Consider the following 26,808-nt stretch of genomic DNA (forward strand, 5'->3'; position numbering starts at 1 on the left):
AGCTAAATGTATCCGACGTATTGGAATCTTGTTGTAACTTTCGAATAAGTGCCCACACTTCTTCGTCATTCTTCCATTCCTCCCTTGCTTCGTTTATCCAATCTGGTTGGATAATAGAAATGGCGCACAACAATGCTTCCACATCCTCATCCTTTCTTGAGAGCGCATCTGCCACCACATTTTGCTTCCCTTTTTTGTAGATGATTTCAAAGTCATAACCCAACATCTTTGTGACCCATTTTTGTTTCTCTTCAGAGCATAATCTTTGTTCTAAAAAGTATTTAAGGCTATCATGATCTCCTTTTACCTTGAAGTGTCTTCCCATTAGGTAGGGTCGCCATTTCTTAAGTGCATGGAGTATTGCCAACATTTCCTTCTCATAAATAGCTTTGTGTAAAATCTTTCCCTTCATTGGACGACTTTCAAAAGCAATGGGTCTTTCATCTTACATTAAAACAACACCAATTCCATTCCCTGAAGCATCACATTCCACAATAAAGGTTTTTGTTAAGCCCGGTGTAGCTAAGACAGGTGCATGGCACATTGCCTCTTTAAGATGTTCGAAGGCCTTTGTTGCTTCTGGAGTCCACAAAAATGCATCTTTCTTCAATAGTGTTGTTAGAGGTGCTGTTATTCTCCCATAATTCTTAACAAACTTGTGATAATACCCTGTCAACCCGAGAAATCCTCACAGATGTTTTATGGATGTGGGGATTTTCCATTCCTTAATGGCTTTAATTTTGCTAGGGTCTACCTTAATTCCTTCATGAGATACAATATGACCCAAGTATTCCACCTCTTGTACTCCAAAGAAACATTTGGATCTTTTTTCATATAATTGTTTCTCCTCCAATAGTTGTAGCACCCTGTCAACATGTTCAACATGATCCTTGCAAGACTTGCTGTAGATTAGTATATCATCAAAAAATACTAACACAAATTTTCTAAGGAATGGTTTGAAAAGTGAATTCATCAAACCTTGAAATGTTGAGGGTGCATTGGTAAGGCCAAAAGGCATGACCAAAAATCCATAATGACCCTCATGAGTTCTAAATGTTGTTTTCAGAATGTCTTAAGTCTTCATTCTTATTTGATGATATCTTGAACGAAGATCCAACTTGGTGAAGTAAATTGATCCATGCAATTCATCCAGTAATTCATCAATGACAGGAATGGGAAACTTATCTTTAATAGTGAGCTTGTTGAGCTCCGTATAATCCAGACACATGTGCCATGATCCATCCTTCTTGTGCACCAATACTACTGGAGTAGAGAAAGAACTTTGACTCGGTTGAATTATACCAGCCTCTAGCATTTCTGCAACCATACGTTCAATTTCACTCTTTTGGGCATAGGGATATCTGTACGGCCTGATGTTTGGACGAACACTTCCTGGAATCAGATGAATAGCATGATCATGTTCACGAATAGGTAGGAGACCTTTGGGAGTCTCAAATACCTTGGTATGATTGTCCAAGACTTTTTGGAGATCTGGAGAAACAGATGATTCCAATGTGAAAACATCTAGCGAACATAATTGTGCAATTACACCTTTTCATTCCTTTTTTAGAAGCTTTGTCATACCGTTAGAGATGATTATCTTTCCTGATTTCCCTGCAATACCCCTTAATTCAACTTCATTTCTTTCCACAGAAAATTTCATGAAAAGTTCTGGAAAATTAAAAGCTATTGTACCCAAGGATTATAACCATTGGACTCCTAATACAACATCAACACCTCCCATTGGAATGAAAAGCATTGGGCTAGTCAATACATATTCTCCCATGGATAGCTTGATATTATGGCACTTTCTAAAGAAATTTATTGTTCCTCCATTTGCAACCATCACTTGACACTCTGGTGCTGGATATAAGAAGCAATTCAATTCTTTTGCTACCTTACAATGAATAAAATTGTGGGTACTTCCTTAATCAATCAACACTATTACCTTTTTCTTCTTGATTTGTCCTTCTATCTTGATCGTTTGAGGAGTGGTAATTCCCGCCAATGCATTACAAGATATGGTTGGATTCATTTGTTCTTCATCTAGGCTTTGTTCTTGGAGTATATCCTCTTCTTTTGACCTTTCTTCCTCCTTTTCTTATTCCTCTTCACAATCTATGTAGAATAATTTATTCTCAGCACACTTATAACCTTTAGTGTATAACTGTAACAAAGCCCTTTTGCTCTTTTTTCTTCCAATTGTTGTGGTGTTAACCTTATAGGATGTGGAAGACTAGCGGCAACAACACTTCCGTCTTCATAGTTGTGAGTGGTATGCTTCCTGGTTGCCATAATTTTGCTTTCCATTTTTCTTGCTAACCTGAATGCCTTCTATAATGAATCAAGTTCCCAAAGGCGAACATCATGTTGTATATTATCCTTTAAAGACACTATGAACACATCAATCCTATACTCCTCTGGAATATTTTTTACCCTTATGTTCAATTTTTGGAACTCCTCAATGTGCTCCATTATTGAACCCTTTTGTTTGAGACTTATCAATTGGCTAAAAAAAGTGTTGCTTTTTGCATCCTCATAATGTGCTATCAATTCTTCCGTAAAAATTGCCCAAGTGATAAATTGTTTATGAGAGCAAAGCCATTGATACCATACAAACTGATTTGGTTCCAAATATAAAGTTGCAATACGTACCTTTTGTGTGTTTTGCACATTATTGAGATCAGAAAATTACTCCATCTGTAATATCCATGTTGCAGGATCCTTGCCATCAAACTTCCTCATATTGATTTTTGGAATATGGTGCATCTTCGATCCAACATTAGAGTCTACGAAATCATGATTAACATCTCCTTTGTTTGCATCATGAGTTTCCTTTACTCCCCTTTCACCATTAGTAAGTATTTCTTGTAGAAAATTTTTCAAATCTGCCTTCAAATCTATCTTCAAATCGTCAATCTTGGCTTCCACGCCCTTTATCTTAGATTCCACGCCATTTATCTTAGCTTTTGTTAGCTTTTGTGAGAGTGAAATTTGTTGCACTTGGTCTTGTAATTTTGATATATCATGCAGCATTTCTTCCTCTTCTTCATGAGTCATGCTAGAGCTTTCAGATTGCTTACTAGGTGTTTGCATTTTCTTTCCTCGGGGCATCAGTTACCGATACTAATTCTCTACTATGCCCTTTGAATTCCTTCAAAATAATTTTTCAAACCAAGCTTAAGCAAAAATTTAAAAAAATCTACACACCTTTTTTCACTTTGTAGCAGCTCGATATTGCCTCTGGTGTATCTCTGTAATTTCAGATCATCCAGTTCTGAAATTGCAATCTACAGTAGCCCTCTGTGTCCTCTTTCTAATGCCACTAGTCTGACCCCAATTGGATTCTCCAATGAAGAGTTATGCCAAATCTCCCACAGTGACCTGATTATAGACTAATTCAATAGAGAGAACTTGTACAACGTTCCACGAGTTACTGTTTTTACCTTTGGCTCTGACAAATATATACAAGAAAATATAGTCTATCCTCTTTCTGTACCTTCTTATAAAATTTCAATCCGATGCTCAGAGAGAAGGTTATGATGATTTTCCCTAGGTCACCTATTTGGAATGTAATTTAGGAGTCTGCAAAAAGACCAACTTCCTCAGATCATATCTCCGCAAATATAGCACGAAAATCTTTTAAATTTAGACCCAAGGTTCAATGCGATTTCTTCTCAAATGGGTTTCTTTTTTTAGCTTCTGAAACATCACAGAAAGAAAGTTATAGTGAAAATGCCACGATGACCTGTTTGGAGCAGCGAAACCCTAGAATCCAAAGCTCTGATACCAAATGTTATGAAACCAGCTCAAGCAAAAGATAGAAAATATAGATCAACGCCTTAAAATTCAGCCTATTCGAGCGGGCAACCTCCTTTACATCACATAAATGAAAAATTCTTGGATTATTCAAATGACAAAACCTCCTTTCTGTATATAGGAGTCTAAGGAGTCACAATATAACCCAACCGACCTAACAATAATAATATAAAGCCACAAAAATAACAATAGAGGGATTCTATGGGGCATAGTAATAACAAATAGGGGCACAACAATATTAATAAGGGGTAAAAATAAAATAGTAATGGGGTAATCACTAGTATTATAGGGACCCAACAAACTATGGCTAGGACTAACAGTTGTAAGCCTAGTAAGGCACCAATAAGGAGAATGGTGGATTGGATAAATATTTGGGACCAATATTATTTTACAATTTGTTATTTTACTAGGACTAATCACCATAAGCCAAGTCCATTACTCGAAGATAAGAATAGTCATGAGGATCAACATTTCCTGGTGTTAAATATTATGACATTGGATTATGAAATGATCATGTGAGGATATACCTAGTGAACATCCTGGTGGGGTAAGTTCCTAGAGAGGCAGTGGTGTCGAAACTTATGTCTCCCAACATTGTGATCTGATCTAATGGAGAGAAAGAACTTGTTAGTCAAGGCCTTGTTATTTTAAAAAAAAAAATTATGATGATGTAAATCATCATTAATGCTTATCAATCCAAATCCCTTCTTATATGAATATTTCAAATCGAGAGTACTTTTTTGTCTCATTATGAGTACCTCCCTAGTTTAGAGGGAGTGTCGTCATATTCATTATCGTCATCATCACCACCATCATCGTCATCACTATTCTCATCATTTCATTATCGTCATAATCACCATTCATGTCATCATAATCATCATCATCGTCGTCATCATTATGGAAATTGTCATCAATTGTTCAAAATTATAGGTGTCATAAGAAATATCATCAACCCAAAAGATGTTACGAGTGCTCAAAAATGGTTTTTAGGACACATGATATATGCAAGAGAAATAACAACTTTATTTTTGAGAGATGATCGATGATCATCTTCATCACTACCATTATCATCATCATTATAATTTTCATCATCCCCATCATCATAATTAATGTAATTTCTATCATCATTGTTGTCATCTTCTTCATGAACATCATAATCATTATTCATGCCATTATTGTTGTTGATGATGACCAAGACGCAAGTAATGATAGTGATGATCAGATGATGATGACTTGGAAGATGATGCCAAAGATAATAATTATGATTATGACCATGACAACATTTAAAAATTGGGAAGATTGGCCAGGGTCCTTAGCATTGTAATCATCATTGTCATCATCTTCATTGTCATTGTAACCCCCATCATCTTTATCATCATTTTCATTATCATAATAATCACAATTCAGGTCATCATCATCATCTTCATTATCATCATCGTCATAATTATTGAGATTGTCATTAGTTGTTCATAATTGTCACTGTCATGAGAAATATCATCAATGCAAAAAAATAAGATGAGTGTTGGAAAAGGGATGCAAAAGTGAGCAAGAAAAATGGGGGCAACAATAGAGTTAAAATTGGATGAAGAGTGGACATAACATAAGTAGATGAAAAACAAGATAGAAAAATTGACACAAAAGTGGATGAAAAAGGGGAAGAAAACATGGGTGCAATAGTAGGCATAAAACTTAGCATGAATTGTGGTGAATACAAATGTGGATATAACAATGAACGAAAAAAGGACACAAACTTGGATGCAAAAAAGAGGCAAAATTGGATGAAAAAATGGATTTAAACATGGACCAAACATGGGTGCAATAGCGGATACAAAATTGGCTGCAAAATTGGATGCATCAGAAGTGGATGTAAAAGTAGATGCAAAAGGGGATGAAAAAAACATAAAAAAATATTTGATGAAAAATTGAACACAAAAGAGGATGCAAATGTGGATACAAAAGTGGAAGAAAATGTGGGTTGCAATGAGAGGCACAAGATAAGGCATAATGTTTTGCAGGACAAAGTGCATGAGAAAGTGGATGTAATAATATACAAAAAACGATGTAAACTTAGATCCAAGACAAGATACAATAAGGGATGTAAAAGTGGATGCAAACATGGGTGCAATAGGAGAAACAAAATTGGATGCAAAATATGGATACAATGGAAGTAAATGAAGAAGATACAAAATGAGACGCAAAACCAAACACAAAAGTGGATGCAATATTTGATGCAAAAGAGGATGTGAAGATGGATGAAAAATTGGAAGCAAACATGGGTACAATAGTTATAAGTACAAAACATGGCACAAATTGTGTCACGAAAAAAGTGGATGTAATGATAGATGCAAAAAAAAAAGCAAATAATGATGCAAAATAAGCTACAAATTTGGATGCCAAAGTGGAAGTAAACATGGGTGCAACAATGGATGCAATATAGGATGCAAAAGTTGATGAAACAAAACTCAATGGAAAAGTAGATGCAATATGTGACAAAAAACTTGATGCAAATCTTGACACAAAAGTGGATACAAAAAGAGCTGCAAAAATATATGTAAAAGTTGATGAAAACCTAGATGTATATGAGGATGAAATCATGGATGCAAATTTAGAAGAAAAAATGGGTGCAAAGCGAGGTGCCAAACTAGGTGCAATTATGACACAAGAAAATTGGATGCAATAAAGGACAAAAGAACAGATGAAAAAGAGGATGTAAATATGGATGCAAAACAAGATGTAAAAGTGCATGCAATAAAAGTAGATTCAAAATTAGTTGCAAAAGTAGACACAAAACTCGATGAAAAACTTGGCGCAAAGGGGATGCAAAAAATGATGCAAAAATCGATGCAAAAAATGATTTAAAAAATCATGCGAGAAATGATTCAAAAGTTGATGCAAGTGTATGTGAAAAAATTGGATGAAATAGAGTATGGAAATGTTGGTGAAACAAAATTAGGTGCCAAACTTGATGAAAATTTGGTTTAAAGGATGGCACAAAACTTGGCATAAAACCTGGTGTAATCCCTGGTGTAAAATCTAGTGTAAAACCGCTTACAATACCTGGTACGAAACTTGGTGTAAGACTTGGTGCAAAAGTCGGTGTAAACTTTGCATGAAGTTTTTCACCATATCTTATAAATGGACACAAATAGCACCAAAAATAAGCTCTAGACACAAAAGAGGAACCAAAAAGGGATGCTAATCACAGGGTTTTGTTGTAGTGCTTGTATGGCAGGAAATGGCTTACACCCCTCAGTTGGAGTCAACCAAAGGATGAATTGGTTTTAGGATTGAAGGAATTGCACGAAATTGAATAGATGGTGTGAAGAATTTAGCAGAATATTAAGATAGCACAAGATCGAAAAAATGGGTATGCAGACAGGAAAAGAACATACAAAGAATTCAAAATTGGTGATCATGTGTATCTAAGAGTAAAACCAAGAAAAAGTACATTGAGGATGGGAACCTACCCAAAAGCAGTGCCACAGTTTCATGGAACATTTGAAATTTTGGATTCAGTTAGACCAGTAGCTTATCAATTAGCATTACACAGTCACCTTAAAGTTCATAATGTCTTTCATGTGTCTTTACTTAATAAATATATACATAATAGTTCTAACATTATTGATTGGAAAATGCTACAGGTGGAACCCGGAGGAAACTTCCTAGCAGAACCTCTCTATAATCTAGACAGGAAAGATATTTGGCTCTGGAATCGAGTCATTGTTCAGGTTAAGGTGCAATGGAAGCACTTCAATTTGGAGGGGGCTTCCTGGGAGAAGGAAGACAAAATGTAGAAGAACTATCTAGCATCTTTCAAGAAAGATGAAGTTGGGAATTAAACATCGAGGATGGTGTAGGTAAAAGGGGGGAAAGATGTAATATGCCTAATTTTTTGGTATTAATTAACACTGTTTTTTTTAACAAATAATTATTTGTCAAGCTTTGATTAGTTGGAATGGTATTTCCATATATTTTTTTAAATGAATAAGATATATGTGGTTATGTAATAAGTAAATTTTATTATAAATAACATGATTATGAAAAACATATATATAACTACCAGGTTGGGATAGGGGTACACGGGCTTTAGAGCCAATATTTATCTACCAAAGTAATATAGTATTAGAAACCATGTATTAATTAAACCATGGAACATGTTTATAAGTCCATAGTATTAAGAGAATACAATAGCATTTAATTCAATATAATCAAGGACAAATGTCTGGATACATCTACAGCCATTTCCTAAACAAACTTCCTTTACGTGGATACACATACATAGAAAAGAGAATACATATACATACAAAAGAAAATACATATACATACAAAAGTGAATGAATTCGTGGAATTTTGGACAACCATTAGAATACCCATTTTCTATAAATACTGAAATTAAGAAGGCCACTGGTCTTTAAAAGTTATACATATGGGTTGGTAATGTATATAAAAGACAACATGATAGAATGCTCGGTTACACAATGATAGGATGAAATCTTGGGAAAAATATTTAAACTACAAATTAAGTTCTTACATTTCAGTATATCCAACAAAGAAAATAATAGATCTGGTGGATGAAATTTCAATAGAGAGAACATCTGGTGGACCTCGCCAGACCATTCTAGAAGCAGCACAAAACAAACACCAAAAGAACACAGAAGTATAGGCATGACCCCATAAACGCTCCTATCAAATGGTTCTAGTCACAACAATTCATACCTCGTAGGTAGGAAGAGGTAAACATGTACTGACCTGTGCAACCAGACAACTTGTTAGTCACTGATGATCCAAAACCTCGATGGAACAAGACCGAGAAAGAAGGGCGGAGAGCATACCTGCACCAAAATAGTATGGAACCCAACTAACTAAACATATAATCTAGTAAAACAATGGGTTACATAAATAAATGGGACTCTGAGTATTCCAGGAAAAAAAATCTACAAGTAATTATACCTTCTACCTAGTATATGGATGTTGAGCTCCAATACTAGCATGTTGCTATAGAGAACAAGGTAGATTTAGGGATAATGATATCAAATATGGAAACCACAAAATTCAATTACAAGATAAGGGTAAATCATTATTAGCTTACCTAAATTAGGGCACAGTGTTGGAAACCCATGGAAGAACCCCTCACAAACACAAATCCCTTTGTCACCTCAAACAAGAAATTGAATATGCAAACTACTACACTCTGCACAAACAAGAAAAGAGATACAAACAAAACAGGGTAAATGGCCATTCAAAATTCTTCATAATATTATGTCGAAAGAAGAACATTGGAGGAAAAATAAATCCAGGCTCTGCGACATGAAGAGGATAAATGAGGGGTTGACTTACCTTAATGTCAAGTGTTGTAGTGGCATGTCCTAGTGATGACCCATACATAAGACCACAAGTGTAAGGAAACCAACCTTAGTGAGCCCCTGCCATAAATTGAGCAATGTTGCCTACACTGTGTATAAAATACCTTCAATGAAATGTATCAAGTAAACCCTCATGGAAGTAAGAGGAATTGAGTAGATATACAACTGTGAGACAACATTACATGGCTAGTGATGAGATGGGTTAGTTTTCACAGTCCATTTTGGTTTTCACTTCCCCGTTCAAGTGGCTAGAACCATATTTGCAAGACGTGGAGCGAACCCTAACCTAAAATCAAAAGAACATCACAATGGTAAAACAAATGGAAGATGGTGTTATTTAGAATAACAGGAGAAATGTCCCTGAGTGGAGGCCCTCTGCCAAGTTTTCTTGAGCATAGTAAGGCGAGGGACAAATCAGAGGTGAACCTACCAAATTCTAAGCGAGAAGGAGTGAGAAACACATGTAGGGTTTCATGGGCGAACCTCCACCATCCAATTTTCACCGCTCCATACTCACCGTGCAAATACCCCAAGGTCTGTGCCATCATGTGAAGCACATATGACGCCATTGATTTGGGTTGAGGGGATTGGTTCCCCACTCTGTTAGTTGTAGTGATAATCGAACTATGTAGTGGTGCTACACCAAGGTAGAATGAGGGGAACAATGCATTATATCTCTAGGTTAGCATAGAAATTACATTGACCACTTTGCATTAGACCCAAACATATTTAGAAGCAGTCCTCACCATTAATGCATAGGTGGAATAACAAAGTGTGAGGGTGCACACCATGGGGTTAATTAAACCTAAGGTGCTAACTTCCACTAGGGAATAATCTTTGATTGAATCCCATTTATAAAATATCTCAATGGCATGAAAGAATACGTTCCATTATAGTGTAAAGGGTAGTGGATCCACTTTGACCATGTAACCTTGGAAAATGTAAAGCATAGAAGAATTAAACATATACAAGAAATTTGTATAGATATGTAGGGAATTCCATAGTAACATGATAACCAAACACTAGTATATGTTATGAATTAGATGAGAAACTAATCTTAGTAACAACTTAGAAAATGGAAAAAGAAAAAAAAAGGTATTTGTGAAAAATTGGTATGAGAGCCTCATATTCAAAAGTTGGGATAAATGGAACCACTATAGTACTAATTAGGTAGTAAACAAATAGTGGTACCATGTGGAACTAGTAATGGTTAGTTGATCTAATTTGTAGCCTGAATATGTTGTATCGGTAGCACATAAGGGGTAGAAAAAATAAACCGCACAAAATCCTCCTCTAGCTATAACAACATGTGGAATCTTGTATGTTGAGTTGGGAAATTGATAGGAATCACCAAAATCCTAGCTATTAGAAATTATTAGGGGTTTAAAGAAAGCATTGGATTACCTTAGGACTAGCAACAAATGGTTGCTAAAGGCCAGTGAGAAATAAGAGATAATGATTAGAGGATTGACAAAAAATTCTAGTTAGAAAATGATGGAACCTCTTGATGAAAAAGAAGGAAAAAAGGTATAGAATCAGAAAATTCTGAGAGTGGAGAGGGTTATGAAAGAACATTCCATCGAAGACAAAAGAAGAAGAAAAAAAACTAAGTTACAGGGGGAATTCTAAAAAATCAATCCCCCTAATTTTGATGGTGAAAAGGAGGATGTGAAGGCTTGGTTTCTTAATATAAATAAATAATTTTTGGTATATGATTACGAGAGAAACATAAAGGGAAGATTTGCTATTTACTAGCTACAAGGTAAGGCTGCCTATTGGTGGGAAGAGACTTAGAGCGTACATATGCTTGAAGAAAAGACAATGTCTTGGGAGGAGTTAATGAATTGGTTCAATGATTGATATTTGAGTGAACGATATTATGATGATCGTGCTAAGGATTTCCATGATCTAATGTTAGGAAAGTTCTCGATGAATAAATTTGTGACAAAGTTCACTAATATTTTGTGGTATGTACCTTATATTAAGGAATAAAAAGCGAAGGTCTAGAGATTTGTGAACTGTTTTCCTACAGTCTACAAGGAATGGATTGAGTTTGACAATCTGAAGACAATGGATGAAGAAATAAGAAAGGCTGCACTGTGTTATCAGTAGTTGAGAAATAAAGGTGATGGCTCCAAGTTTTGGCAAAATAAGGATAGAATGAAATCCACGGTATGAGTCAAGTGACAAACCAGGATATCTTAAAAACTTTGGCAAGGACCATCAAAGGAAAAGGTTCAATAAGATGAATGTATGTCAATGAGCACACTCTCAAGTAAGTTCAAAACATATTGATCTGGATTTCAAAAGGGGTAATGGGGACAAGGAGAAGGGAACGCTAAAATGATGGGGGTGTGGTGAACCCCATTTGTTAAGGATTGTCCACATAATGCCAGATCAATGAAGCATGTACAAGATGTCCAAGAAACTACCACTATGAATGATATTGCTAAGAATATACCCAACATAATCACAACCTTGGAGGATAGAAAAGTGGAGCATCAATCTATAATTATTAAATAGAAGGTATTATTTTCAAACAATATATTTATGTTTAATAGATCCTGGGGCTAGCTTAAGTTATATTGGACCACTTGTAGTGGAAAAGTGTAAACTTAAACCTTAAAAATATAAACATGCATGGTGGGTCCAACTTACAACTGGAACTAAGAGAAGGGTAGTTAGTGAAGTAAAGAGATGTTAACTTGAGTTAAATGGTTATTCGACTACAACAAATTTGAATGTACTTCCGCCAGGATCTTATGATGTATTAATAGGCATGGACTAGCTAGAAAAATAGAAAGCCATTATAAAATGCTTAACTAAAACAATGACTTGTGAATATCAGTAAGGGCAGTCTCAAGTGATAGAGGGCATGCCAAAACCCATATCAATTAGAAAAAATTTAGTGGTGCAAATGAAAAGAACTGATTATAAGGGGTGTAATTTATTTTTTTGTTCAGGTGGAAATGGGTGAACAACACGGTGAGAAACCATATTTAGATACCCTACCAATCATTAAAGAGTATTGAGATATGTTTCTAGAAGAGATTCCCATATTACCACCTTATAGAGACATTGATTTTTCTATTGATTTTTTACCTGCTCGTAGCCCTAGTGTCTAGAACAACCTACCAGATGAGCTCACCCAAACCCGAATTATTGGAACTAAATATGCAATTACAGGAGTTGCTAGATAAAGGCTATATTAGGCCTAGTGTGTCGCCATGGGGGGCACCGGTGTTATTTGTTAGAAAGAAGGATGGCACTTTCAGGATATGCACCGAATACTGATAGTTAAATAAGTTAACCATTAAGAATACTAACGATCTATTTAACCAAGTATAGGGGGCAGTCATATTTTCAAAAAATGACGTAAGAATAGGATACCATCAACTAAGTATCAGAAGTGAGCATATTAACAAGACAACTTTTAGGACTCAATATGGGCACTACAAAGTCGTAGTATTACCATTCGGCCTTAAAAATTCTCCCGCGAGCTTCATGTGCTTGGTGCATGGCACACTGAACAAAATTTTTAATAAATTTGTGCTGGTATTTATTGACGATATTCTGGTAAATTCCATAAACGAAGAGGAACATAAGGACCACTTAAAGTTGGTACTGCAAACCTTAAGGGAAAATCAATTGTTTGCAAAATTCATCAAATGTAAATTCTACAAAACCAGAATACAATACTTGGGTCATGTCATCTCTAAGGAAGGATTAGTAGTTGATCCTGAAAAGGTTAAGGCCATGGAAAACTGACCCATACCAAAGGATGTGGCCATTGTCCAATCATTTATGGGATTACCAGTGTACTACCACGGGTCTATAGAGGAATTTTCCAAAATTTCCTATCCTATAAGATCATTACAGAAAAAAGGAGAAAATTTTGAATGTACTCCTGAAGTTCAAAATAATTTTTAAAAATTAAAGCATTTACTCACAATGAAACCCATTTTAAACATTTCATATCCTAACAAGGAGTGCATCCTTTTCACTGATGCTTGTATGGAAGGGTTAGCGGTAGTTCTACCGCAAGATAAATATGTCATAGCCTATGAGTCCAGAAAGTTAAAAATCCATGAAAGAAACTATGTTATGTATGATTTAGAATTAGCTGATATCATACATGCCCTGAAAATGTGGAGGCATTATTTATTAGGAAAAAAATCACTTTAGTGACTCACCATATCAGCTCAAAATATCTCTTCAGTCAACCAAATCTAAACAAAGGACAAGCTAGAGGGATGGTGTTCCTTAGTGAATTTGAATTCGACATAAGACATATAAATGGAAAAGAAAATAAAATAGTAGATGCCTTGAGTAGATATGCTAACAATCTCATGGAAGTGGCAATTAGCAGCACGAAGATAAATTTCATGGAGAAGATTCAGAATTCTATAATTGATGATCCAAAATATTTAGACATACAACATAAATTACAACAAGTTCACATGCCTGGTTATACAAAAAGTCTTGAAAAATTGCTGTTATACAGGAAAATATTTTATATTCTTAATGTACCTTCTCTGAAAGCTACAATATTGGATGAATATCATAAGAAACCATATATGGGACATCCTGGGTACCTAAAGATGATAACAACATTGAGGAAAAGTTTCTTTTGGCCCCGTATTCATGAACAATGAAGTGAAAGAATAATTTTCAAGATGTGTAGAGTGTTAATGGGTAAAAGTAGAACATCAACAACCTGCTGGGCTATTTAATCCACTCCCCATACTAGAATGGAAGTGGGAGATCATCTCCCCATATTTCATTACCAACAAACAGAGAAATAAGAGACAACACGACTCCATTATGGTGGTGGTGGACATATTAAGCAAGGAAACCCATTTTATACCAGTGAAATTGAATTTTGTTACCACACAGATCGCTAATATATTTATGAAATAAATATTCTGGTTGCACATGGTACCTAAAGGGACAGTATCAGATAGAGATTCCAAGTTTACCTCAAATTTCTAGAAGTCATTTTTCAGAACCATGGATACTAAATTAAATTTTTGTATAGCATACCATACTCAAATAAATGGAGAAACTAAAAGAAACAATCAAATTTTGGAAGTAATGATCTGAATGTATGTTATGGAAAAGCATGCCAAATGCAAAGATTTTTCTCATTTAGTTGAATTTACCTACAACAACGACTATCAGAAATATATTAAAATGATCCCTTTCAAAGCCTTGTATGTCAGGAAATGTCATACACCCCTCAGTTTGAATCAACCAGAGGATAAACTGATTTTACTGCCAAAGGCATTGCATGAAACTAAATAGACAGTGAGAAGAATTCAACAGAATATTAAGACATCACAAGATCAGAAAAAGAGTTATGTAGATAGGAAAAGAAGATACAGAGAATTAAAAATTGGGGATCATATGTATCTAAGAGTAAAACTAAGAAAAAGTATGTTGAGGATGGGAACCTACCCAAAATTAGCACCACGGTTTTGTGGACCATTTCAAATTTTGGATTGGGTTTGACCAGTAGGTTATCAATTAGCATTAACCAGTCACATTAAACTTCATAATTTCTTTCATGTGTCTTTACTTAAGAAATATATACATGATAGTTCTCACATTATTGAATGGAAAATGCTACAGGTGGAGCCCAAAGGTGACTTCTTAGCAGAACCTCTTTGTATTCTAGACAAGAAAGAGATATGTTTTCGAAATCAAGATGTCGTTTCATTTAAGGTGCAATGGAAGAAATTTACTCCAGAGAAGGCTACCTACGAGCAAGAAAAAGAAATGCAGAAGAATTATCTAGCATTTTTCCAGAAAGGTGAAGTTGGGAATTAATCACCGAGGACAATGTAGCTAAAACGGGGGAAATATGTAATATCCCTTAGGTTTTGGTATTAATTAGCATTGTTTGTTTTTTGAAACAAATAATTATTGGTTAAGTTGTGATTGGTTGGAATGGTATTTCAACATATTGTATGAATGAACAAGATATATGTGTCTATGTAATACATAAAGCTTATTATAAATAAAGTGATTCAGGAAAACATATATATAACTACTATGTTGGGACATGCGTGCTTGAGCTTCAGAGCCTCTTTTTCTCTACCATAGTAATATAGTATTAGACACCATCCAGTAATTAAAAAATGGAACATGTTTATAAGTCGAGAGTATTAAGAGAATACAAGAACATTTAATTCAGTATAATCAAGGACAAACATCTAGATACATCTACAACCATTTCCCAAACAAACTTCCTTTACGAGGATACACATAGAAACAAAAGTTCATACATATACATACAAAAGAAAACACATATACATACAAAAGAGAATTAACTCATGGAATGTCGGAGAACCATTAAAATATCCATTTTATGTAGATATTGAAATTAAGAAGGCACATGGTCATTAAAATGTATACATATGGATTGGTAATCTATATAACTAATAAGATGATAGAAATAAACAAAGATGCTCGGTTACATAGCCATAGGATGAGATTCCTAGGAAAAATACTCAAACTACGAATTAATTTCTTTCAGTTCAGTATATCCAAAGAAAGGAAATAGCAGCTCTAGTGAATGAAATGTCCATAGATAGAAGATTCAGTGGAACTTACTAGACCATTCCAGATGTAGCACATAACAAACACCAAAATAACTCATAAGTATAGGCAAGACCCCAAGAATGCTCCTATCAAGTAGGGCCAGTCATAGAAATTGGTACCTCATAGGTAGGAAGGAGAAAAGGTCTACAGACCTGTGAAATCAGAAGGCTTGTTAGTCACCCATGATCCAAACCCTCGATGGAACAAGACTGGGAAAGAACGGCGGAGAGCGTACCTACACCAAACTGGTATGGAACCCAATTAACTAAACATATAAGCCAATAAAACAATGGGGCACATAAGTAAACAAGACTCTAATTATTCCACGAAAACAATCTAAAAGTAATTATACCTTTTGCCCAGTAGTTGGATGTCAAGTTGCCATACTCTCATGTTGCAATAGAGAAGAAGGTTAGATATGGTGATAACTATTTCAGATATGGAAACCAAAAAATTCAATTACAAGATAAGGGTAGATCTGTATTGGCTTACCTGAAGTAGGTCGCAGTGTTGGAAACCTATGGTAGAACCCCTTGCAAACACACATCCCTCTCTCACCTCAAACATGAAATTGAATACGCAAACTGCCACACTCTGCACAAACAGTAAAAGAGATACAAATGAAATGGGGTAAATGGTCACTTGAAACACTTCATAATATTATGCTAAAAGAAGAACAAGGGAGGCAAAAGAAATCCGTGCTCTGCAACTTGAAGAGGAGAAACAAGGCTTTGACTTACCTTAATGTCCGGGGTTGCAGTAGCATGCCCTGGTGATGACCCAAACATAAGACCACAAGAGTAAGGAAACCAACCTTGGTGAACCCCTACCTTAAGTTGACATATGACACCTACATCATGTACAAAATACCTTCAATTAAATGTATGAAGTAAACCCTAGTGGAATCAAGAGGCATTGATTAGATATACAACTGTGAGATGACATTACCTAGCTAGGGATGAAATTGGTTTACTATCACAATCCATTTAGGTTTTCACTACCTCTTTCTAGTGGTTGGAACCATAACTAGAAGATGTCGAGAGAACCCCAACTTAGAAGCAAATCCACCAGACAATGGTAAAATGGATGGGAGATGGTGTTATTTAGCAAAGAAGAAGAAATATCCATGAGCGCAGGCCCTTTGTTGATTTTTCCTTAGCATAGCATGGTGAGGGACAAAGCAAAGGTGAACCTCCCAAATGCCAATGGAGAAGGAATGAGAAACGCATGTAGCATTTGAGGGGCGAACCTCCACCATCATATTTTTACTGCTCCATCATCACCGTCCACTTACCCCAATGTATGTGTCATCACATGAAGCACATATGACACCATTGAGTTGCGTTGAGGGCATTGGTTCCCCACTCTGTTGGTTGTACTGATCATTGAACTTGTAGTGGCACTATACCAAGGTAGAACGAGGGGAACAATGCATTATATCTCTAGGTTAACATAGAAATTAAATTAACCACTATACATTAGGCCCAAACATATTTCTAAGCACCACTCACCATTAATGCGTAGGTGGAATAACAAAGTGTGAGGGTGCACACCATGGGGTTAAATAAACCTAAGGCGCTAACTACCACTAGGGTATAATATTTCATTGAATCTCCTTTATAAAATATCTCAATGGTATGAAGGCATAAGTGCCATTATAGTATAAAGGGTAGTGGATCCTCTCTTACCATGTAACCTTGGAAAATGTAGAGTATAGAAGAATTATACATATACATGAAATTTGTAGATAGATGTAGGGAATTCCATAATAAAATGAGAACTAAACACTATTATCTCTCATGTATTAGATGAGAAACTAATCTTAGTAACAACAGAGAAAATGGAAAAAGAAAAAAAATTCGGTGTTTGTGACAAATATTAAACCCTAGGAATATGAATTCTTAGATTAATAAACCCAATGGATTGCTATTATAGACCCAAGGGAATAATAAACCCAAAATATTTATACTAAAACCACAAGGGATTATGAACCCAAGGGAATAATGTTAAACCCAAGGGAGTTATAAACCCTACAATAAACATGATCGACGATGGTTGACCATGGTTGATTTTCATATTGAGTCAATCCTTGTCAAAATGTTACATTGGACCAGTTTCACCATGGTTTCTTTTCATATTGAGACAATCCTTGTCACAATGCGATGTTGGACCATGCTCGACCATGGTCAAACCCTTAGATTAATAAACCCAAGGGAATGATATTCTAAACCCGAGGGTATAATAAACCTAAGGGATCAATACTAAAACCTAAAGGGATTATGAACCGAAGGGAAAAATATTAAACCCAAGAGATTAATCTTATAAACCCAAGGTATATAAACCTAAAGATAAATATTATAAACTTCAAAAAAAAACATGGGAGACCATGCTTGACCATGGTTGATTTTCATATTGGAACAATCCATGTCATAGTGCAGCTTCAGAACTCCGTGCCCATGTTTATGCGAACTCCATGCCCATTCTTGTATGTTGTTTTCTTTTTGCTTGTTTCCAATGAAAGAGTACTAAAACTTGTAAAATTATGCGAACAATCTTATGTGTTGCATAGTCCATTATACTCCAATTTTCTAAACAAAATAAATATCCATTTGCTCCAAAGAAATTATACTACTGAGTAAAGAAGCTTGGCTTTGAGGTCTCTCATAAGGTTGTATCCCTTTAGTAAAGAGAGAATAGTTATTTTTAATGTGAAAATAGTTTCCTTCATTCCCAAATTTTTCTATTTTGAGATTGTACAATAAAAATTTTGATATTATTGTATTTCTATTTTGAAATTGTACAATAAAATATTTCATATTATACAATAAAACATTTTAATTATACAGTAATTCTGGTCTTGTGGTAAATCTACAATATCCCTCTCTAATAAACACTTAACTAACCAAATTATCTCACATATCACATATTTATATTACACAAACATATAAATCTAATTTTTCTTACACAAAGATAATGTAATTTTCCATGTAAACCATATCATACTTTGTGAATCCCTCTCAATAAGGGATGTTTAGAATCCAAAGACAAATCTTCATACCCAGATTTCATTCTATTGTATGATGAGATTATTTCTGGTTTCATTCTATAATATATTAGTTACTCTTTTCGAATATAACCTTCTTCTTCTTGTTTTTCTATTAAATATTGAGATTATTTTAATATTGGGATTCTCCACTAACAATTGCATTAGTTAATTGATCTTTCAAACATGAGGTAGTCATTAATAATATCGGATATGGATGATAAAAACATTTCTTATTACTCAAAACCAAAAGGGTTCATAATGAAAACACTTCCTGTCACCTCCAAAGCCTCAACCCTTAGCTAGAGAATGTTCCAGGTTTGTAAAAGGTGAAAAATTAGAATTTTAGCTAATACTTTCAGTTTCAATGGTGGTCCAGTAAGACATTTCAGGAAAACATAAATCAACATATATTTGGTCAGCTGGTCCGTGCAATTCTCATAATAAATCACGCTCGAAACATGGATTTCTAATAAACTACAAATTAAGCCATGGTCAAAATATCGATATCTAATAAGTTTTGCTTGACCCTGATTTTACAATAAGTTTGTAAAAGGTGAAAAATTAGAGTTTTAGTTAATACTTTCTGTTTCAATGGTGGTCTAGTAAGATATTTTAGGAAAACATAAATCAACATATATTTGGTCCGTGTGCAATTCTCATAATAAATCACGCTCATAAACATGGATTTCTAATAAACTACAAAATTAAGCTCTGGTCAAAATATCGATGTCTAATAAATTTTGCTTGACCCTGATTTTACAATTTGTCTAATATTTAATTCTCGTCTGATATTTCTCAGGACTTATTCTGATATTTCTCAGGACTTATTCGTAATTAATGTGATTTGAATTTTGACAATTTATCTGTTATTTATCATAGTATTGGGTAAATGTAAATTATGACAATCTTATACCATATTATCCATATATTCTTGAAAAGAAAATTTAATGTTTTAATATATTTTAAAAATTAATTTTTTATTATTAATATAAAATAAATGGAAAAAAAAATGAAATATATATTATTTTATTTTTATATTTTTAAAAAATTAATATTTTATTATTATTTATTATGAAATTTATATATTTTGAAAAATAAATTATAAATTAGAAAACTTTTGAATAATTATATTAATAGAAGTTATTAAATGATTTTAAAAATATTTTTATTATTTATTTTTATTTTAAAAATGTTTTAATAGAAACTAAGTAGTGTAAATTATATATATAAAAGTTTGAGTATTTTTTTAGTATTAATTTAATATATTTTTACATAATTAAAATATTTAATAACCTAAAATGTAATTTTAATGATTTAAATATTGAAATTTTATAATTCCATTTATTAGATACACGTGTAAATATATATATATATATATATATATATATATATATATATATATATATAATGTTTATTTAATATTATTGTTATTATTGTGAAAGTATATACATTTATAGGATAATTATTATTTATGTATTTGTATATTATTTGTGAAAATTAAATTTAGATTTATATATATTTATTTATTTTTCAGATAAAAAATACATATGTAATCATTCAAAATGAAATATTGATTTTTAATAATAATACTGAAGGACATTACATTAAAGTTTCTTATGTTATTTTTAAAATTTAATTCTAAATAGTAAAGCATACTAAAAATTATATTTATATATATATATATATATATATATTACTATTTCTCATATAAAATATAAAAATATTTTTCAAGCAAAAATCTATATATTACCATAAAATAACATCATATATGTATAAAAAAAGAGATTTTTTTTATTTATTTTTTATTTCTAAATTATTATTTTTGATAAATTTTCCACTCAGCTTACTGGTTCGAATGATAGAAAATTTCTGAATAGAAAACAGATTGAAATATATCATTTGCTTTATTAAATAAAATAAAAAAATATCAGAAAGCAAATGCATATGAATTAAATAGGAAATTGTAAACTAAGCCATATATTTAAACTTCGTTTAAATCAAAAGCCGGCCGGAATGCATAAAGTGGTTTTTAATAATACATCCGAAACAAACATACGATTCTGCGATGCGGAATCTACAATATAATCTGTAATCGCGTAACAACAGACACTGGTTTAGTTACTCGTTTGAAAAACTCAAAATAAATATTATTTGATGTTGAATTTTTATATCTAATATTTTTAACATTAATGCAATGTATATTTGTTATAGTTTCGACGGTGTAGGTAGAAAAGCCAAATATATCAATAAGCTAATCATGTTTCATAAGAATTCCAATACATTAGTGTTATGAACGGCAATACATCAAATTATTATTTAAAACTACTTAAAACAAAAACCCTATACAAATTTTGTTACTGAAATTTATTTAAATGTAGCTATTATATCCTGTTAATTTGAATCGAAGACTTTTAAAACGAAACGAATGTTATTAACTATTATGCCATGAAATAAACATTTAATACTTAAAACTACATTCATGCATTAAGATATAACTACATTAGTCCCTTTATGTCTCTGTGTAACATTTTACTCGGCATAACATAGAAACGTGGTCTATTGAATCTCTACTTATGCCATCTATAGATTATTCAACGTAAATAGCATCCAGCTCATAGCTGAATGAAAACAGCATAATTTTCTTACCAGACCCGAAATGACAAACAAAACAACAACGAAAGAAGACTATTCTCCGCTGTGTTAGTTTGAGGATAACCTTTTGTAAAAGATCACGTAATCTTTTTCTTCAGTCAACTATTTGTGCATTTTCATTTATAGGTCATTGAACATAAATAACATCCAACTGAAACCTGATACATGTATAAAAGATGTATGCATTGCCAATTATAGCTCTTTGAACCTAAATAACATAATTATTTAATCACACTGGGAACTCATGGAAAACTACAACTCTATTTACTGAATAACATTGAAGAAAGTCTAGCTTTCGCTATGTACGTAATCTTTTGCTTCAGTCAAAAATTGGGGCAGTGCCAATTATGTGCAGGAAGAACTACTGAATTGTAGTCGGGATTATCATAGGATTTGGATTGCGACTGAGAAGTGGGCAGCAGGTTCCCAGATGTCTGATCAATAAACTTCTCATCCATGTCACACAACCCTTCATAACCTGTGATGCTAATTGATGGTGGCTGTTGGTGAACAAACATGTGATGTTGTTGCTGCTGCTGCACATAATTATTGTACGTACGTAACCCCGAACCTGCATAGTTCCATGAAGCTAAATTGGGCCTCCCTGTAATTTGCAGTTGTGGAATATAATCCAATCCTGGTTGGTTTTGGATTGGCGTGATAGAAGGAAGCTCTGGGTTATAAACTTCTGTTTCCTGCTGATCTTTCATATATGCTAAATACTGCTGGAGTAAGGTCGGGTGAGAATTACCCTGGTGGGCATCAAGACTTTGACCTTGCAGTAGTTGGGCATAGATATACACATCTGAAACTTCTGATAAGCCTGTCGAGTTAGCTGTGATGAAATGTTCAGAAGGGTGCCCATGGTGGACTGCGTGGCAATGGGCCGGTCGTGCCGGTGCCGACAAATTATCGCCATGTGTCGGTGCAGATGGGCAGTAGATTGCGGGTGCAACTTGAACACGGAAGTCGGTAATGGTGGCGTTTTCCTTCTTCCCAATGTTCACACCAGGATTATCCTCATCCAGGAGGTTGATTCTTTCTGGAAAATTCAATTTGGCCCTTGCCCCTCGAAACTTTAAAGCAGCGTCGTCGTATGCTATTGCTGCACCTTCCGCGGTGTCAAAGGTGCCCAGCCATACTCGAGCTGCTTTCTTTGGATCTCGAATCTCAGCGGCCCATTTGCCCCACGGTCTTTGCCTTACGCCTCTATAGCGTCTCTTCTTCCCGGAATTCTGTGGCTGTTGGAGTTCATCCTTCACCTTCGACCTCAAGTCGTTCTCCCGAATACTTTGCTGGTGTTGGAGATGCGTGACTGTGCTCGATTCTTCTGCAAACAGATTGCACGCACACATAAACGTGGAATCATTGACAGCTATTAAAATGTTATTGGTTAAGAGAATCTACCATTACTTTTCTTATATCTTTGACCATCATAAAGAGAGAATGTCTGTTTAGTGAGTTCGGCAACCAGAAGGATAGGGATATGATATTGCTGATACTTTGATTTTGAAGGGGTTGACTTCTATGGCAAGTTACGATATTGCTGATATTTTGATTTTGCAGGGAATGGCTTGGCTGGCAAGCTAGGGTTGACATAGACCCGCATCCTTATAAAAATGGTCAGCTCTGCAAAGTCAATTGTTTCTGTTTCCTTTTAATCGCGGTAGTTGTCTTTATTGGTTCATTGCATCGTTGAAAATTTAGCACGCAGTAAATTACAGTAGAATATGATTATCTGCGATATTATAAAATTTATGAATGCTTAAATTTAATTAATAACGAAAATGATCAAAAATTCCATATTATGTTGTGAAAAGAGTTCCCCGAGGTCCTGGAAATAGAAAAATAAAGTTTGTATCCCCGTAAAAATCTATGAAGAAAAAGCTTTATAGGAATCCGTAGAAGGTCAAGTTCATTGGAACTCCTAAACTAAATCTAAGTTCTTGGTGTGGTTATATGAATCCGGTTGTTGTTCATGCTGTCTCGTGTATTAAAATGAGAATATCATTACTGATTCATTTATTACTGAGCTAATCGCGCATCTCTTCGGCTAAGATTTTTCTGTTGGACATTGTTTTCATCAAACGCTATTTATTCAGTTTTCGTAAAGAAAATTATGTTTCAAATTGAAATATGTTAAAAACCAGCTTGACCCCGTTGCCAGAAACCGTGGACCTGGCATTCTAATTCCCGTGTTTAGTGTATGGATACATACTTCAATTCATATTGGCAGCCTTGGCTTTTATTTTGGAATGGCGAAGGAATATTATAAAAAACTACAATCAAATTAAATTTCACTGCTATATGCAGGTAGCAATGGGATTGTATAGCTGGCCATCAAGATCCAGATTTGTTTGCACTGGCCGAAGATTTTCTCTAGAAGTCGAAGAAGAACACAGGCGTTGGAGGAAATCAAATCGAATGTCACATCTGCATTGCTTATTTTTTTTGGTAAATTGAAGTGTTGAATCGAAAACCAACAGATTTAGAATAAGAAGTAGAAGAAAATTATTGAATCTAAACCGCTGATTCGAAGCAACCATTAAAATATACACTTTCGAAAAATGACAGCCATTCACTCACTTAATATCGTTAGCGCGTTCCTTATTACCCCGAACTCTCCTACATATATTCTCTTAAAATTCATTTAACATATTTCTCCTGTCAGGTTGGAGAATAATTCTAAGCCTATCAACCCAATAAATATATAAGATTCCTTCCTGCTCTTTGTTTAACCCATTAGGAAACTAATTAATACTGATTTGAATAATATCAATAATATAACGCAGGTTACCAGAAAACAAAAATATGTCTCTTTTCATTTCAAATGTATTCAGCCCATAGTTGTTCATAATAAATTCGCAAAATAGAATTCCTACAGCAACGGATCTCCGTGCTTCATCCGAGTCCCGGAGGGCATAGATTTTCCACCGCTTCATCTGAAAATTTTAAGAAAGCTGCCGTTACCCTAATAACATATTAATGCTCTTAATCCAGTGGTTGCTACATTTTCTGAACAATTTCTTCCTGCTTTAATCTTTCTTTCCTCTTCCTCTTCCTCTTCTGTTTGTGAGATTATATTCTATTCTTTCCCCCAAAACAATTTTAAGCACGGAATAAGAATGAACTTCCCTACTGCATGATTTGTAGTGCAGATTCAACGAATGAGAAAGAAGTTCTCTCTTGCTTCGTTTGTGTTTGCAGAAGCAGAGGCCTTTGGAATTCCCAATTTCCTCATGCAGTCAATCATCGGAAACCTATTGCAAAATCCTATCAACAAGATATTGAACAGACATCAACTCACTCGTAATAACTGCGATTAAATATAGAAGATAACGCTTGTGGTGATTGAGATCGATATAACAGAGTTATCCCTAACTCCAATCAACGGTGACAACACCCTTTCAACCTACAGACCAATTTAATTTTATAAGAAATTTTAAAAGAAAGTTTTAAAGTAAACGTAGGGCGTAAATCTACGCCGTGAAAGCCAACCATTGCGATTCCTCTGAGATGTAACGGGTCGCCTCACAACAAGAGTTGTATTAGCGTGTCAATTTCTTTCTTCTGTAATCAACGGAGTAGATTTTATTTTCAACATCTTGTCCATTCATATTCTAGATATCCCCTCTCTCCTTCCTTCATGCCTTAGAGTTTCTATCGCTGTACACCGACCCTGTAACGCTAGCTTATTAGAATTTAACAGCTCGTTTTCTGTTAAAATCAGAACAGAGAAAGGAATGACTGCAAACAGGATTAAATTTTGTCGTTATTTTTTCCATTCCTGGAAATGAGTGAATAGAAGACAGATCTTGTTACTTTTCATGATCAACATTCGGTCTCCTATAAACCTCATTTGATTTGTTAATTTCTTCCTTCAATTCCATATGAGATAGCACACACCAGAGATATTACAAAGGTTTTATATTTCTTTTCAAGATCGGATTCCTTTCCGCGTTTATATTTCTGCTATTACAAACCTAATTTAAACCTATTTTGTTTCATGTGTTTTTCTAATTTTTATTTCACCTCTTCATTCCTTATAGCATACCAGACACCAGATATAGTAGATTAATTTCGTATTTCCCTTCCAGATCTGGTTCTTCTCGATGCTCGTTTTACTGCTATTAGAAGCCTATTTTGTTTCAAATGTTTATTAATTTTCCTTTATCCCTTTCATTCCATGTAGCATAGAACACACCAGATATATTACAAATATTTTACTTTTTCTTTCCATTTGCCTCCTGCTTTATACCAATTCTGATGCACGATCCAATTGTTTACAACCCCTGAGATATTCATTTCATCTACAATTCGTATTCAGGCCATGTAAACTTAAAAGGACTGTCAAAAAATTCACAGATGAGGAGACTATTTATTTACCTGGAGAGAATGTAAGGTGTTGACCAGAAATATCGTCCGGCTTGGCGCAATTCATGGTGGATGAGATCGTCTGTTCCTCATCTCTGCATCTCTTCTTCCCGGCTACTAATTGAGGTGTGCTGCCCTCCATGGGATGAAGGATATGCCCACAGACTACGCGAGTAAGAGCAGAAATCATCGCCAGCGTATCCTTGGAATGATGACCGCTGCAAAATAGGCTATTTGCCTCGGACAGATCTTTTTCCCCATTTGTTAACACAGGTTTCATCGATCGCAGGTCGAATATAAGGCAACATTTCAGAGAATGTCCAGCTTTATTTCAATTTTCTCGATAGCACTCTGAAGAATATGACAGGCCTTCTACCCTCCATCACATACCAGAGGGTCCAAGGCCCTAATAAAACCTCTGCTCTAACAAGAAATGCTCCTCAACGTATCTACTACGACGAAAGACTTTAGCAACGACCCCGAGTCTTCCAAATAATGGTAGAAGACCTATTTAGTGATCCTGACAATTTCTTACATCTCAGCCAAAACCCTAAACTGTGAAGTACGTAGGATTTCGATATGACTGTAATATCTATAAATCTATTATTAGGGTTTCTTATCTAACGCCTATACGTACATAACTACATGGTTATCTCAAATTTTACATCCTGCCGTCCTACTGAAGAGAAGAAAAGAGCACAGATTTGTTCAAATAGCTTAAATGTTATATATGCTACAATTTATGCACTAAATACCGTCGTGAAACCAAATGTGTCAAAAATAAGGAACAAATCAATAATATGCATTTTTTTCTGGCGGCTTATTAAATTTCATTTACGATGGAGTCAATACAGGAATAAATGGGCATAGATTTTATTTTTCACTTTTCACTGCTCGATATTCATTAGTGTTTTCTTCGTTTAGGACAATGTGCCATAGCAGGAGGACAGA

The 26,808-nt window shown here is 34.4% G+C and overlaps 1 protein-coding gene across 1 annotated transcript; it reads right to left on the minus strand.

The window, feature by feature from the left end:
- Positions 1-21,653: 21,653 nt before the first annotated feature.
- On the minus strand, positions 21,654-26,137 carry LOC149202335 (uncharacterized). Its single transcript, XM_089403155.1, has 2 exons — positions 25,870-26,137; positions 21,654-22,813 (listed from the first exon to the last, which is right to left on the minus strand). The coding sequence occupies exons 1-2, from the start codon at positions 26,135-26,137 to the stop codon at positions 21,807-21,809; spliced, it is 1,275 nt and encodes a 424-aa protein (XP_089259281.1). The 3' UTR covers positions 21,654-21,806.
- Between the last annotated feature and the right edge of the window lie 671 nt (positions 26,138-26,808).

This window comes from Pinus tabuliformis, chromosome 2_1, assembly GCF_031772625.1.
Source record: "Pinus tabuliformis cultivar Carrire ecotype Pingquan chromosome 2_1, CPIR1, whole genome shotgun sequence".
In the NCBI taxonomy this organism is placed as follows: Eukaryota; Viridiplantae; Streptophyta; class Pinopsida; order Pinales; family Pinaceae; genus Pinus; species Pinus tabuliformis.